Below are 14,079 nucleotides of genomic sequence, written 5' to 3'. Positions count from 1 at the left end.
TTTAATGACTAGACAAATTCTTAAATATAAAACAAAAGTGGCAAACTGGCCTGATGTATGCAGTTTATCATACATTTGTTTTCTTATTTCAAACGCCACAAACATAGTTGGTTTAGGAGAGAGCTCGGTGTACCCATGCATGCAACAGAAATGGCCGGCAGCAGATGAACGTTCCTAGTTAGGGTCACCGTTCCGTAGTGGACACAAGTGCGGCTGATTTTGTACACAAGTGCGGCTGAATTTACTGCACTGAAATTGTCAAAATTAAAATATAAGGTGTTGATGAGTGTAATGAGCGGTCCTATGTAATTCAGACTCGATGGCCTTCGTTTTGTATTTAATCCTGAAGTTTGGCAGAAACTCATTTTCTGTCATCTTTGTAAGCGTTTTTTAAAAATTAGGCTCTTTTTCCGACCATAATTAATTTTAATTGGGACTCCAGGAACATGAAAACGCAATGCATGAATATTATAGCTTGGGCTACAGCGGTGCCTTTGTGAAAACGTCGTCAAAACGCACCGTTTTTGCTTTTTTTCTCAGATAATACACCACCAAAAATGCCTACATCGCTTTAATCATGGTGCCACATCGAGGAACAATGCAACCAGATGGTTCAAAAATAGTATTTGTCTTTCTACACAGTTCCACTGTTTGTTTAAAATTTATTATCTCCAATCCCTATATGCGTGCTATAAGAAACTTTCTGGAGCGCTCACACGACGGGAAATTTTATCTCTCCATAAATACTCTGTGCAGACCTCTCACACCTCCTCGGCAACTAGCGTAACTTTTTTCAATAAATTAGGCTATAGTCGATTTTTGGGCTGAGACGTTTCGCATGGTATGACCGAGAAGCTATCTACGGTTTCATGATCAAAGCTGGTTGTTGGCTCTTAGGCCTGTACTATCTTTAACCTGTACTGTTAGTGTACCTGGATTCCAAAAGCCGCGACTCTTTTTCTAATAGTAAAAAACTCCTCCACGTTTTCTGCTAATTCTATGTAGACTAAAAATTCCACCTCGTGCGTGTACTTTCTCCACCTGTGGTTCACTGTAGCATAAACTATGCCCACTACACTCTAAACTTTTTTTCCACCCATATACTCCCTAGAGGTTCTTTTTCGCCTGTCCTCTAGTGATCCTCCTTGTAGGAGTTTTTTTACTACATGAAACAGGGAGGTTTTTGTTTACCTCCTCAAAACAGGGTGTTTTTAGGTGATAGCAAGGAGGTAGTTAGGGAGTGTTAAGAAATGTTAGGGAGAATTTAAGGAGATCAAAATGGAGTATTCTTTACTTCCTCAAGGTGTTTTTAAGTGATGTTTATAGACTTTTTAGGCGGTTGAATAGGAGCCTATTATGGCTCCCTTGGGAAGTACTTATGTTATTTTAAGGGCGTTTTGAGGAGGTTCAAGGGAAGCATTTACTTCTTTTGCATGGAGTTTTACGTTTTGTAGGCCTCGCGAGGGGAGTTTTTAGGAGGTTCAAGGGAAGCATATATTTCTTTTGAATGGAGTTTTGCAAAGTTGGGGCGGTTTTCTAGGCCTTCCGAAAGGAGTTTTTTCAAGGCCACAAGGGAGAGTTTCTAGTTCCCTGCGGGAGTACTGATTTCGCACGGTTTTTCTCGATTTCAGGTTTATTTCAAACGAACTTTCGCATACAAGTTTACATGGTACATGGTGTACACAAGGATGCTCCGAAATAAAAACTTAGGGCGACCTCCTATAAGAAAGCAAAAATGGTAAATTGCTAAAAACACGCCAGTTAGGAATGGAAGACAGCAATAGAATGCTAGTTGAACAAACTGTAGAATTAATATTACTACAAGAACTGGAAATACGCGAAAAACTAAGATAGGCGCAAACACAACCGCATGGTAAGTGAAATTATTATATAATAATAGCGGTTCGAGAACGCGTCAGTACTTATCAGAACTTATCAGAACGCATCAGTACTCAGTACACAAAGTGAAAAAAAATGGTTGCAGTGGTTTACAACAAAAAAAAATTTCAGTTGGTGGTGAAATGAGCGATCTGTGTGCTAGTTGAACGGACTGTAGAAACAATATTACTACAAGAACTGGAAATACGCGAAAAACATATAGGCACAAACACAACGGCATGGTAAGTGACATCATTATATAATACTAGAGGATTGAGAACGCGTAAGTACTTATCAGTACGCATCAGTACTCAGTACACAAAGTGAAAAAAAAATGGATGCAGTGGTTTACAACAACAAAAATTTTTTTCAATTGGTGGTGAAATGAGCGAGAGCTGTGTAACGATTTGATATTGAAAGGTAACGAGCATTTTGTAGATGGTAAAGGCACAAGAGATAAATGATGTAGGAGACAGACAGCAATGAGATGGCTATGGATAAATGAGTAATATAAAGAACGAGAAATATGCTGCGGAAAATACCAGTGCGTTTTGATAAAGACACAAATGCGCCAAGAAAAGTGACCCAGTCTGAGGGGTTAATTGCAAGGATATAGAACAGAATGGGTGGTATCGCGACAGCTTCTTCAGAGTGAGAAGAAAAAGCCATGTAATTCGTGTTTTTCCGATAATTTTGAGTTGATTCATTTGGCACCAGTTGCCAACATTATTTAGATAATTGTTTCAGGTTATATTAGTTGGTTAATATTATTGCTTCACTAAAAGATAGCTGTATTATCAGCATACAGAAGGGCCCATCAAATATCCCCTGTTCAGTAAAAAAAAGAAAACGCCAGAAACATAATACAAAATTCTTTAAACTACTATCCAATGGTTACAGGATTGAAAACAAATAAAACATTGGTGAGGGATATTGATGCGATAAAAGTTAATTAGTTCTAAATCCTTCACACGTGGTTTAGTTCTGGCAAGGTCCAAAAAGGCATGTTCCACAAATGTTAGAGCTCTGTGTGCCTTCTTGGGATATTGAATGTTGAAAACCCAGAACGATGCAAACAGACTACACAGTCCTCCCAGTAAAGATGATGCAGTCAAGACACTCTGGCCATCGATGCGGAGGCTAATTTCCCCGTTCGCGGAATGCAGGCAGGGAGTCAAAGGAACATCTACCTGAAAAAGCAAAAAAGAAAAAAAAATGCCCCACATGTAAAATTCAAAACAGACACTATGGTTAAATGAACTTAATAATTCGGTACAGTAATAAAATTTTTATGCCAGGTTCCCTGCGAATTTCAATACTTAAATTAGGAATGCAAAGGCTTCATAAAACCAAGTGCCAGTACATTAACCATCGTGGCTTTTGCAGCAATAAAAAAGATATTACTTCCGCACAATATACTCGAGCACAACTTTAAATGACAGTGAAGTTAAAATGCAAGTCTCTCTAGGTTGATAGGTTAGCTCACGGAGAACACTATTATACCCCTCTTACACCTGGCATTTTTTTTAAAATAAGGTTGAAACTAGCAAAAACACGTTTTCACCGGAAGGGCTTAAGTGGCCTGACGCGCACAACTTCTTTCTTGGCTGCCGCTGGATGGTGCTACTCGTCCATACTTGGGGTGGCAGTACCGCTTTCCCAGGGAGCATGCGAGCTACGCATGAGAAAATCGTTCGACGCCAAAACTTGCGGGGCCTCAAAAGGCCAATGTTTTTCTTCAGTGAAGCGTAAATACTGATCACAGGTCCACTGGAGAAACATTTTGCTTAGTGGTCTCGAACGGCAAATGACAGGGGAGTTTGGGGAAGCATGAGCGATTTGACCGGAACTGACCAAACTGCTTGGTACGTGGTAATGTTGTATTCAGTTGCTTGTATACTGCTATTAATCACCGCTGCTTCACTTGCTTCCGGTTTATCCTGATGCAAACAGCGACTGCAGTCGTGTTTGCGTCACGTTTGATGAGCAGTTGAACAGCGATTTATCAGCACTTAAGGCATCTTGGCGCTAAATCAATGCTGAAATGGCTATGCGGAGGTCCGACTTCCGTCTGAAATCAACTTGCTGGTTGCCTTCAATGACCCTTTAACAACAAGTTACCCTTATGCCTCATCACTGCAACCGATTGTTCCTCCGTGTGGTGCAAAGTGTGTTACTGTGAGTATTTTCAACGTGAAACGAACCGTTTCTGTGATTTGTAGGACTGATTCTGCTATTAATTACTGCAGTGACAACAAGCTATGAAAGAAAATCCCGCCATCTCCACGAAGTGAATGATGATGAGAGGGGCGAATCTAAAATGCTTATCAGCAGACAATGTGACGCATTAAGTGCAAGCTGCTTTCATAGTGTGTGCATTGACATTAGGATATGGCCCCCTGGCAGAATGATGCGCTGCGCGAGATTTTGCCGTACCTAAAAGGACAGGCAACTCATTTTTACGGAGTATAGGATCTGTAAAAGGGTTGCGAGTTGGGCGAGTTGGTAATTATGCATTGCGAAAAATAAACTGCGCGCAAATTAACGAGGACAAGAACACATGAAGACGGCACAAGCGCACACTCGCAACTAGTTTATTATTGCACAATTCAAAGCTTTATATGCCCAAGCGCCCAATTGCCGCGCCCCCAATGCGTCACAGTTCTCGGCGCACTCAACCGGAAATACTAAAAAACCGTAACAACAAAACCACAAAACGAACTTTGAGGCGCACGAAAGGCGAAAAATCAGCAAAGATAACCGCATCATACATGGATTAAGACCCCCCTCCCACCCCCAACACGCATTCCCAGAAGAAGCACCGAAATAGCGCTCAATGTGCGTCTAAATAGGCGACTTCTCGATTAAGCAGGGCGATAGAGGGATGACTGATACATTCGGAACCAGCTTTTCTGATGTGGCTGGCTTCTACAATTTCTCGCGTTTGCTGGTTCTTATGTCGCAAAAGGATGGCTGTGCGCTCAAACACAGGGACACAATCAGGTCTGCATGTGCGGCAATGAGAAGATAAGTGGCTCAGGTCACGTTGAAAAATGAAAAAAAAATATATACGGTACTTTTAGAAGTCGTACGCTCGAGTTTGTGACAACGTACCCGTGTGCGGCTCTGTCCTGAAGTTCGGAGAAATACAGGCGGGTTGTGTTATATTTCTCGTCTTGCATTACGCTTTCTTTTATATATTAGCGCCCTCTTTCCCGATCTCTCTACCTTCCTTCCCGCTTCCATCTGACTGCGCTGATTTTCGCCAGCACGAAGTAACCGTCACGTTGCTTTGAAACGACGCCGCGCGCGACAAACGATTTTATCTCGAATGCCCTGTTGCAAACCGGCCTACAAAAGAATGCGAACGCATACCCCAAAACCCACAAACAAGTAAAATAATACGAGTGTGCGCTTTTTTCTTTGCCCGTGCGTGTACGAGCTGTGAGCGGCACGGGTACCCGGGTACTTCGCTGTTAACCCTATCCAAACGTTTGACAAACGTATCGACTGATGAAAGACCACTTACCAGCGAGCTGTCCCACACCTGTCGCCGTATCCAAATGCTGTTTGCGGCCGTTCCTCGTGTGACAGGGGCACATGACAATCTTTCCACTAAATGGCACTACTAGTCCTTCACAAATAAGAAAAAACGACGGCCCAAGGCGAGGCTTGAAGCTCCGGCCGCGCCGAGTCACCGGCCGCGCTGCGTTGATAGCACAGAGGTTGTGTACATCCGGGCAGCCAGTCGTGCCGCCAGGGCAAGTTGAGTCGCTGCAGTCGGGTGCGTTGGCGCGCTGGCACGAGAATTTAAAACGTCTATGCATGCGCAAGCAAGCGAAGCAGATGAACATTGCAATTGTTTGCAACGGCGAGAACTGCCTCTTCGTTAGCAGCAGAGTTTTACAACACCTATCGCCAAAATAAACAGATTGAGACAACACGGCCGCGCTCTCTGCCTGTGATCGCGCTGGTTGTAGCATCTATACGGGCATACGTACGGTATTGGTTTTGTAGCTGCGTGCAACCGTCGCGTCCTGCTTACTCGTTCTAATTAGCATTAGGCCACGGTTGAAGTGCTGGTGCACGGAGACAACAGAAGACTAACATGGCGACCGCCCGCTTGAGATGATTACCACAGATAGGGCGTTTATTGTGGACGTGGTAGTATACAAGGAACCGAACGCCATCTCACAAATGGTGTTAAGTCGTTCTAAATCCTCCCTTTTGCTACCCGGATGGGCAACGGTACTACCATGGAGGTTCGTCCACTTCTTTAGATCATGCCTAGGGAGTACATTTTTCGCTATAGGTACTTTTCAGGGCACATTACTTGATTAAACCTCCATTTCCGGCTAGTTTGCGTTTACAGTGTAGTGAGCTCCATGAAGTCTTCTGTTGTCATTTTAACTTCGCTTAATCCTATAGTAACCCACCTAATCTCGGAGAGCTCCTATAGTAGTGCAGCTATGCTTTCCTCACTAGACAAGGTGCGTGCGTCGAACGTTGCCAGGGACAATTTTCAAAGGCGGCCTTTCCGGTCGCAGATATTCTGAGCACCCTCTGCTGTATCACTGTTCTGACCACCACTGTGAACAGGAGCTTACAGCTTCTAAGGTCTGAGGACTGGGAGTTCAGTTGCTTGAGTCGGCCAACTACTACACCAGGGTGTCCGGATTCTTCAACGCGAAGAAAACAGTAAATAAATGCCACCAACATTTTTTTTTATAAATGCCCTTCAGCCACCCTTCAAGAAAGGCAAGTAAAAGCAACCAGAAAGCAAGAGGTGAAGACAAGGGCTATTCTAAGCTAAGCAAAGACAAAAAAAAAATCGCGCCAATCCGCCTCGTGAATGTGGTTGGAAAGAAAAGCTGTAAACGGCACCCATAACGATTACCCATGCGACGTCACTTAAATTCACTCACATCGCTCTACAAATAGTAAAACCAGAGAGAAGTGAAATGCACTTAACCACAGCATTAATTACTTCAAAAAGATATTGTTGGTAAGGTTAAATCAATGCATGATGCATGAACGGTGTTTGGTTCAGTTGTATTGGTGTAGCACAAGAGTGGAAACTTTTTTATAAAATAAAGTAAGCTCCAACCCGGTGTTAGACGACCTGACTTCTCCGTCTCTGCGCCGCGGACGGAGGCGACGAGATTTGCGGCAGAGAAGGAGGAGAAGGCGGAAGAGATATTTATGTTCAGATTTCTGAACGGCCCAGAGTGCAGCCCTGAGGAGTGATTCCTTCTTCTGTGGGGCCCATATGCAGTCCGCGCGGCCTGTGTTCTGTCTACCCGCTGGAGCTGGATAGGTAGAGAGGGCCTGGACAGAAGCATCTCCCATTGCTCTTGTTGGGTAGTTGACGGAAAGAGAGGAGGGTGCTCAGGGCTAAAGTCGCGCACCCCGATTACGGGGCGGAGTGTTCCTACTTCTGAGAAAAATTCACAATCAGCGTCGTAGCGATTCGGATGAATTAACCCGTAGGCTGTGGGAAGGAGCCCAGATTGTATGAGCCGTAGGGTAGTTTCTTGTTCTCTGGAAAGGTCAGGGTAAGGTGAAGGTACGGTCTGTCTCAAAAGGCGATAATGCTGAGTTATCTCCCTGAACGTGACAAATGGGTGAATGTCCTCGTGCAGCTCCATAGCACGGGAGGTAAAAGCGCAGGCTTGTCGAGTGGGTGTATTTGTTGCCCTCCATTGAAGCGTGAGAGGGTGTCCAGATGAGCTGAGTGGAAGCGTTTGAGGAGTGCTTTTTAGCACGCGCAGTGCAGGTCAGGACACCCAACCCGACTGGTAATTCCAGTAGGCTTGCTGGGAATCGGTGACTACCTTGCGAACCCCTGGTTGAGTGACAGCCAAGGTGATGGCTTCCTCTTCTGCTGCCGTCATTTTTTGGGTCGTAAGCGAGGTACACGTAAGGAGGTTGGTTCTGGAGGTAGCCACCATGATGGTGTATTGCTGCCCTCGATGTTTGGAGGCGTCTGTGTGGATAACTGCATGATCCCCATCGACGGTGGTGTTTAGCGCTTGAGCCCGTACTTTTTGGTGATCCTCGTCATGTGAGGCGTTCATATTTCTAAGCAAAGGGAGCATCGTTAGTTTTAGTCGCCAAGAGTCTGGGAATACGTCAACCGGAGTGACATGCTGGGATACCCAGCCAATCTGGCGAAGCATGCGGTTACCCACCGCAGTTCTGAGTCGGACCTTCTGGTTAGAAAGATGGCCTTCTATCAGCTTCTCCACCGTGTTGTGGAGCCTCGTGCTAAGCAGCCTCTATGTGGACGCACTCATGAGAAGACCAATGGCCTGCTCGACCGGCTTTCTAATCATTATATAAAGCGTCTCTATGTCTTCCTTGTCGAGAAGAAGACATGGGGTTGAGGTAAGCGACTCGCGATAGGACAAAAGCTTCAATTTATCGAAGGGCACCGGATTCCTTTAGGCCTCGCTTCTCGGTGGCAACTCGCCTGATCATGTGTATGATTTGAGTAATGCTTTTTTTGAGACGCTGCAAGTAGTCGTCACTCCTGGTGTTAGCCTCGAGATGTAGGCCCAGGATCTTGATGCTGGGGCTTGGAGTGATGGCCTGGCCATCAAGGAGTATTTGAATGTATTCCTTGATTTGGCGTTAGGTTGGATGACAAGGAGCTGTGATTGTTTACGTCAACACTGGAGGCCACAGGCTTTAGCACTTTGGCGTACTAGAAGTGAGATGCCATGCATTGGTGTGAGCTTCTTTTATTTTTTGTAACTCTTAGCACATGAGCAAGGTACGCACAGGGCCGCTAGACGAGCGTGAGTGGTCGCGTGACGCTTTCACGTGGCATTCAGCAAGAACGCAGGGTGTAAACCCGTAGATGGGCCTGGTGAGTACACCACCTGTCTTCCCCGTCATCGCGTTGGCTCGTAGCTCAATCGGTACGACAACGGACTCTCGCTTTGTTCCAGGTTCGATTCCCGGCGGTGTCAGTAAATTCTTTTATTTGTTAGCCGGAGTTTTCTGGTGGCACCAACGGTCGCGAAAGAACCCTTGGGGGTAGAGGTAAAAAGCTTTGCTTTAAAAAAACAACAGAGAATACCCGTGCTCTCTCTACAAATGGGCACGAGCAGTGCCAACGCGGGACAGTTGAACTAGAAAACCCTTTGCTCCATTCTTCACGAGCGGCGAGAGAGAAGACTGTGAGGAGTGGAAGGAACAGACAGCTGGCAAAGTTACTTCCCGGGCCACCAGAACTCAGTCGTCTTCTGAAGACATTCGCATCAGATAGCCTTCCGCAGATAGCCTTCCAGTTTTTACACCGCATGCAACGTGGAAAGAAGATGAGAAAAAAAACATAAAACATCTTCTTTGTGCTCTCGCCTGCTTTGTCGTGCCGTAGCAAATGGTGTCAAATATACATAATTACTATATTTACTTTTTGGGAGGCACGAGTATAGAACGGATGGATTCATGGGCTCAGAGTGACAAGATTGTAAAGTCATGTAGCAGTTGTGGTGAACACTGAAGTGTAAATACGGTGAAACATGTTTTACAGCGTTTTAAGATTTAGCTGCTTCTTTCCCAAGCTCCGGGGTTATAAAAGGCGGCCGTTTATGGAGTCGAAGGAATATTTATAAGCTACGTTGCCTCCTCGGCTTTATTAAACTACGTATTGTGATAGATTTCTTTGTGTGGTCTTCAAGAAAGTATATTCGCCATTCTCCCTATTGAACGCGTGATAAACGGGGTGTTTTCTTGTGTATTTTCCGCAATACGGTGGATAATGTCCTACTAGGAAGGAGGAATTGGAAGTTAAAAAATCAGGCACCTTCTTTTACGTCGAAGGCGCTTGTGAGATATAAAAAGCTTGTTTTAGCTTACTTTTTATTCGAATGAATGTCGCTACAAAGAAAATGTTTGCGGCATAAAGCTTAAATGGAGTTTACCTCGGATGTAGATTGTTGTCACTTTGCCGGCGAGTTCAGGTTGGGTCAAACTGTTTGAAATCTCTGAACTACTTAGGGTTCATTATTCTCGTAATCCTATAATCGTTACAGGCGACACATTTATGCATTATTAGAAGGGGTTCCGTCTCGGAGCTCCCTATTTTCTGTTTCTTTTAGGCGCACTTACTGGCCTACCAAAAATGTTTACGCCAAAATTGCATTGCTTTTTTAGGTTGGCTTGCAAGCGAAGGCAGGGTACGATACAACGGAAAACACGCCACAACGCTAACCAGCTGTGCATGTAACCCAATACGAAGATATATAACGGCAATAATTGGGACGATGATCTGAACGGAGAACTGAAAAGCAGGTCATTGCATTAGCCACCTAATTATGTATAACCAAAAAACATATGCTAATTACAGGGATATATTGCGGAAGGCAATTTGCTACTTTTTGAGGATTTTTTGTGAGGCTTTCCCTGAAAGCGAAAAAGTGAAACAATATCTTTTAACAAACAAGTTGTCATGGTATCAAAGCAACCTGCTGCCTGTACGGAAAACAGTAAAAAAACGCTGCGTTCGTGTCCTTTTCACTTTTCACAAACAATGATGTTGCCGATGTTTTTCTTTGCATGTCACCGTCTCTTCAACAATGTCAATACTTTGTTTTCCGCAGGGGGTGAATCATTGCCAAAAAACACTTACACGTTTTATAAAACTGCAATATGGGCAAGCTAGACAATTTTGTGAGCCCTATTTTTTGTTCAACGGGTATTTGCTTTGTTAACAAATTATCTGTTAACAAATTACTAACTGCAGATATTTTTGTAAAACGTAAATCGTGTTGTGAACAAACAATTGGTGTTTTCGTCATTATTGGAATCTAGAGTTGACAAGGAACAATCCAATATTGTTTGACATGAAGTCCAAATAGACAATGCTGTGACAGGAGTCCGGACTTGATTACTTGGCCTCCACATCTCTTGCGTAGCAGCCAAACACTTTCCATTTTGGGATGCTTAGGAGTTGATCAGATACTTATTCTCAGTTTGGTAACTCTCTGGAAGCCACATGTAAGTTTATATTCTTGTATGAACTATAGGGCAATGTATAAATGTGTAGCCAGGTATTTGTATATGATCAATTCATAGATTTATGAGGTTTGGAATCTCACAATAATACAAAACAATCCAAATTTAAATGACGCACCTATGTGTTCAATATTCGGGACCCTCCTTTGCATCAAAAAACACGCTCTTTTTCATCGTCGACTAGCTAGCACTCCTCATCACATTGGCGTTTTTGTAGGACATCAGATCGCCTCATCCAGCCGGCATTGAAGACGCTGCGTAGTCATCATGTTTTCTCACCCAGCACCCTTCTTTACCCTCTTTATTCCACACGCAGAGGAACAGGGACCGGGAGTTGTTAATCGCGCGTGTGTTTACCATGTCTCTGTGACTACATCCTTGTACGTATGCAATAGTTTGGCTTCGGAAAGCGGCTCCTTTCAGATATACGAACAAGCTGAGGGTGACGTCTGCATAAAATGACGTCATATACCAGACCTCCACGCACGAAACATAAAGCATGAGGCTTTAGACAAAACTAGTTGCCAAGGTGCAGTAGTGAAACTGAAAAATGCCTGCAGTCAGAAAACTCGATGACCATTGAGACTCAAAATGACAAAATGAAGCCCTCGCGCATTTTCTCTACTAATAGTATTATTTACGCATCAACTGTGTTTACTAACTCAATAGGCTCCCCACATTTATGGTAATAAAAATAAATATGTGGAAGCATGTGCACTGTGGACTATCAATACATTTGCAATAAAGGAAGGTAATAAAGTTGCGCTATGCCTGCAAAGACTTGAGGGGACAGTGATATCACCGCACAGCGTCGTATTGCAGGAGTTCTTTATATTTCATAAACATTTCCCTCCTTATCCCTTTATTCGGGATACTAACTTGTAGGATTTGGTATCACGCTGCACAAGATGGCAATGGTAAATAAACGAGAATATCGCCGCTTTTAGGTTAGAATGGTTGATTTATCGTGCAGCTGTCCAGTATCAGTACCTTCTGTACACTGTCGGCAGGCCGATTCGGAACGTTTTTTTAGTGCCTCATCTACTTTTTACTTATTTGTTTGTGCGCACGTGTTTAGATAATGTCAATACATCTCTAGCAGAATCAAACTTGCAGGAAAAAAAGGTATGTACAAATATAGGGATCAATGTGTTGATGTTGATTTTTGGTATTTTATCTAAACCTTTATACCATACAGAGAAGAATATTGGCAGTTCAAATGGTGAATCGGAGAAAAAGGTTATAGTGCGTTAGACCGATAAGAAAATCAATAAAGCTTGGCGTGGGGTGGGAATTTACAGCAGGGCCTCCGGAATGTTTGTCGAGCACGCATCCACGACTCCATTTTCGCCTCTTTAACTATGGCTCCCTAAAGATGGAACTACTGGATGCGTATGGTGGCCTTCAACTTTAAAAATGTCAAGAACCGGTTCGCCCCGATACGCGTACATTTTGTTTGTCTTTGCTTGTGCTCGCTGGGCTCAAGTTCAGCATAACCACGCGTAATAGCGAATGCCGTATTTGCAGAAGCGTAACGCGTACCCCGTTGTAACGCGAAGGTAAGTTTAGTAGGTAAATTAGGAAAAAAAATATTTCGCACTGATTTTACCACGCAGATTACGAATTAGATTTGTGGATGAGTTCGTGTCCATGAAAATGTTGCTCTCCGCTTTGAAGCCAATTCCGGCGTTCGACTCCATTGTAACGCGCACATAAAATTGAAAGATAATTGCAGCAGAAAAGGGCGCACGCTAGAGTCGTGCAAATGCGGTATACCCATAGCAGCACACTGGGGCGGCTGTCTGGAAAGAGCACAGATTACGACAGGGCTCTATAAAAGCTCGCAACTGATCAACCAATTCTCACTGGCTCAGCGGGTTTGTACTCCTAGTACGGAAATTCTACTTTCCTGCTTTCCCGTGCACAAATCGTAATGACTGCTTCAAATTTTCAAATACTCGAGCATTTCTGTGGGGACCTAACTAGGAAAGGCGTCAGTTCATCGGTAACGCTTGGTGAAGCCAAGCTTCGCATCTTACAAAATGATATTGCTGATATTGCCCATTGAAACGTCCTCCCAGCAATGCATTTATGTACAATAGTAAAGCCCACTTCAAAGGGTCCTGTGTATAGCTCCTCATCGTTACACGACCCCGCTACCTCCCCAGTCACCGCTATTTCACCAGTGTTGCCCTCGGCTTCACCGTAAGGCGCATTCTCGTCATCTCCTTCAGCCCAACTCTACGTGGAGGTTCCCAGCATCTGCACACTTGTCCTATAGTTTAACGATTATTTGCTCCCAGAATATATACAAGTCTCCCTGCTACACCCAGAAGTATAAAACTTCACGTAATATTTCGATCACGATATGACTCGATCCGACGACAAGTCTAGATGCAAGCCATACACATGAAACGTATGTTGTATAAAATTGCAGTCACTAGAGCAATACAAACGGGCGGCTATATGATTCAGATAACTTGGTAGATTTACCGACTCTGAACACAACTACTTTTTTATCGTCAGCTATAGTCGATACTCACTGTCCCATCCGGGTTGTCTATGCCGTCCGCTCACCTAATGCACTCGGTAACACCCATGCTGCGTGATAGTAATCTTTCAGCACCCAGTACCCCGCCCGCAATATTTTGCACATTTTCCTCCTGAATCCCGGAAGATGCAAACGTGCGCTTCTTATTGATCGTTTTTTATATACGCAAGCACGCAGCGGTAATAGCTTGTGGATTTCCGGACGAGACGGTGAAAAGGCCACACACCATTAGGTTTCATTTGCCTCATTTTTACTCTGCTCCGTGAAAACTGTACTCCCTCACTGAGCAAATACACTGAAAGTAATTTGAACCAGCAGTTTTCAAGCAAGAAGCATTTCGTGTTTTTTTTTTTATGATGACATGTATAGTGCGAGGCGAATTATGCTGTCCTTTTTCTCTAATGGCGAGATCCTGAGGAGTAGGGTATGTTTCAGCTTGAACGACAGGCTCCTTTTCGTCGTAAGAAATATGTTCAGCAATGTATTAAGGATATGACAACATATCAGAGGTAGAAATACGCTTCCAACAATAGGGCGTTCATAGCTGTACTCGACAAGGTCTAGCACTAAATGTAAATAATAGAAAGCATTAAATAATAGAAAGACAAAGACCATTCTTGGAATGA

The 14,079-nt window shown here is 43.9% G+C and overlaps 1 protein-coding gene across 1 annotated transcript in view; it reads left to right on the top strand.

Annotated features, from left to right (window-relative positions):
- The first annotated feature begins 10,750 nt into the window (after positions 1-10,750).
- Positions 10,751-14,079, top strand: part of LOC144144084 (uncharacterized) — a 98,657-nt gene continuing 95,328 nt past the window's right edge. Inside the window, exon 1 of the mRNA XM_077675495.1 lies at positions 10,751-10,884. Within this exon, the coding sequence (XP_077531621.1) occupies positions 10,883-10,884 (2 nt within the window). The 5' untranslated portion in view covers positions 10,751-10,882. The remainder of the gene's footprint in view (positions 10,885-14,079) is intronic.

The sequence above is a fragment of the Haemaphysalis longicornis genome, unplaced genomic scaffold, assembly GCF_048455015.1.
Source record: "Haemaphysalis longicornis isolate Haplotype H1 unplaced genomic scaffold, Haemaphysalis longicornis Haplotype H1 scaffold_60, whole genome shotgun sequence".
NCBI lineage: Eukaryota > Metazoa > Arthropoda > Arachnida > Ixodida > Ixodidae > Haemaphysalis > Haemaphysalis longicornis.
Note: the sequence above shows the minus strand (reverse complement) of the source record. Positions and strands in the feature narration are given on the sequence as shown.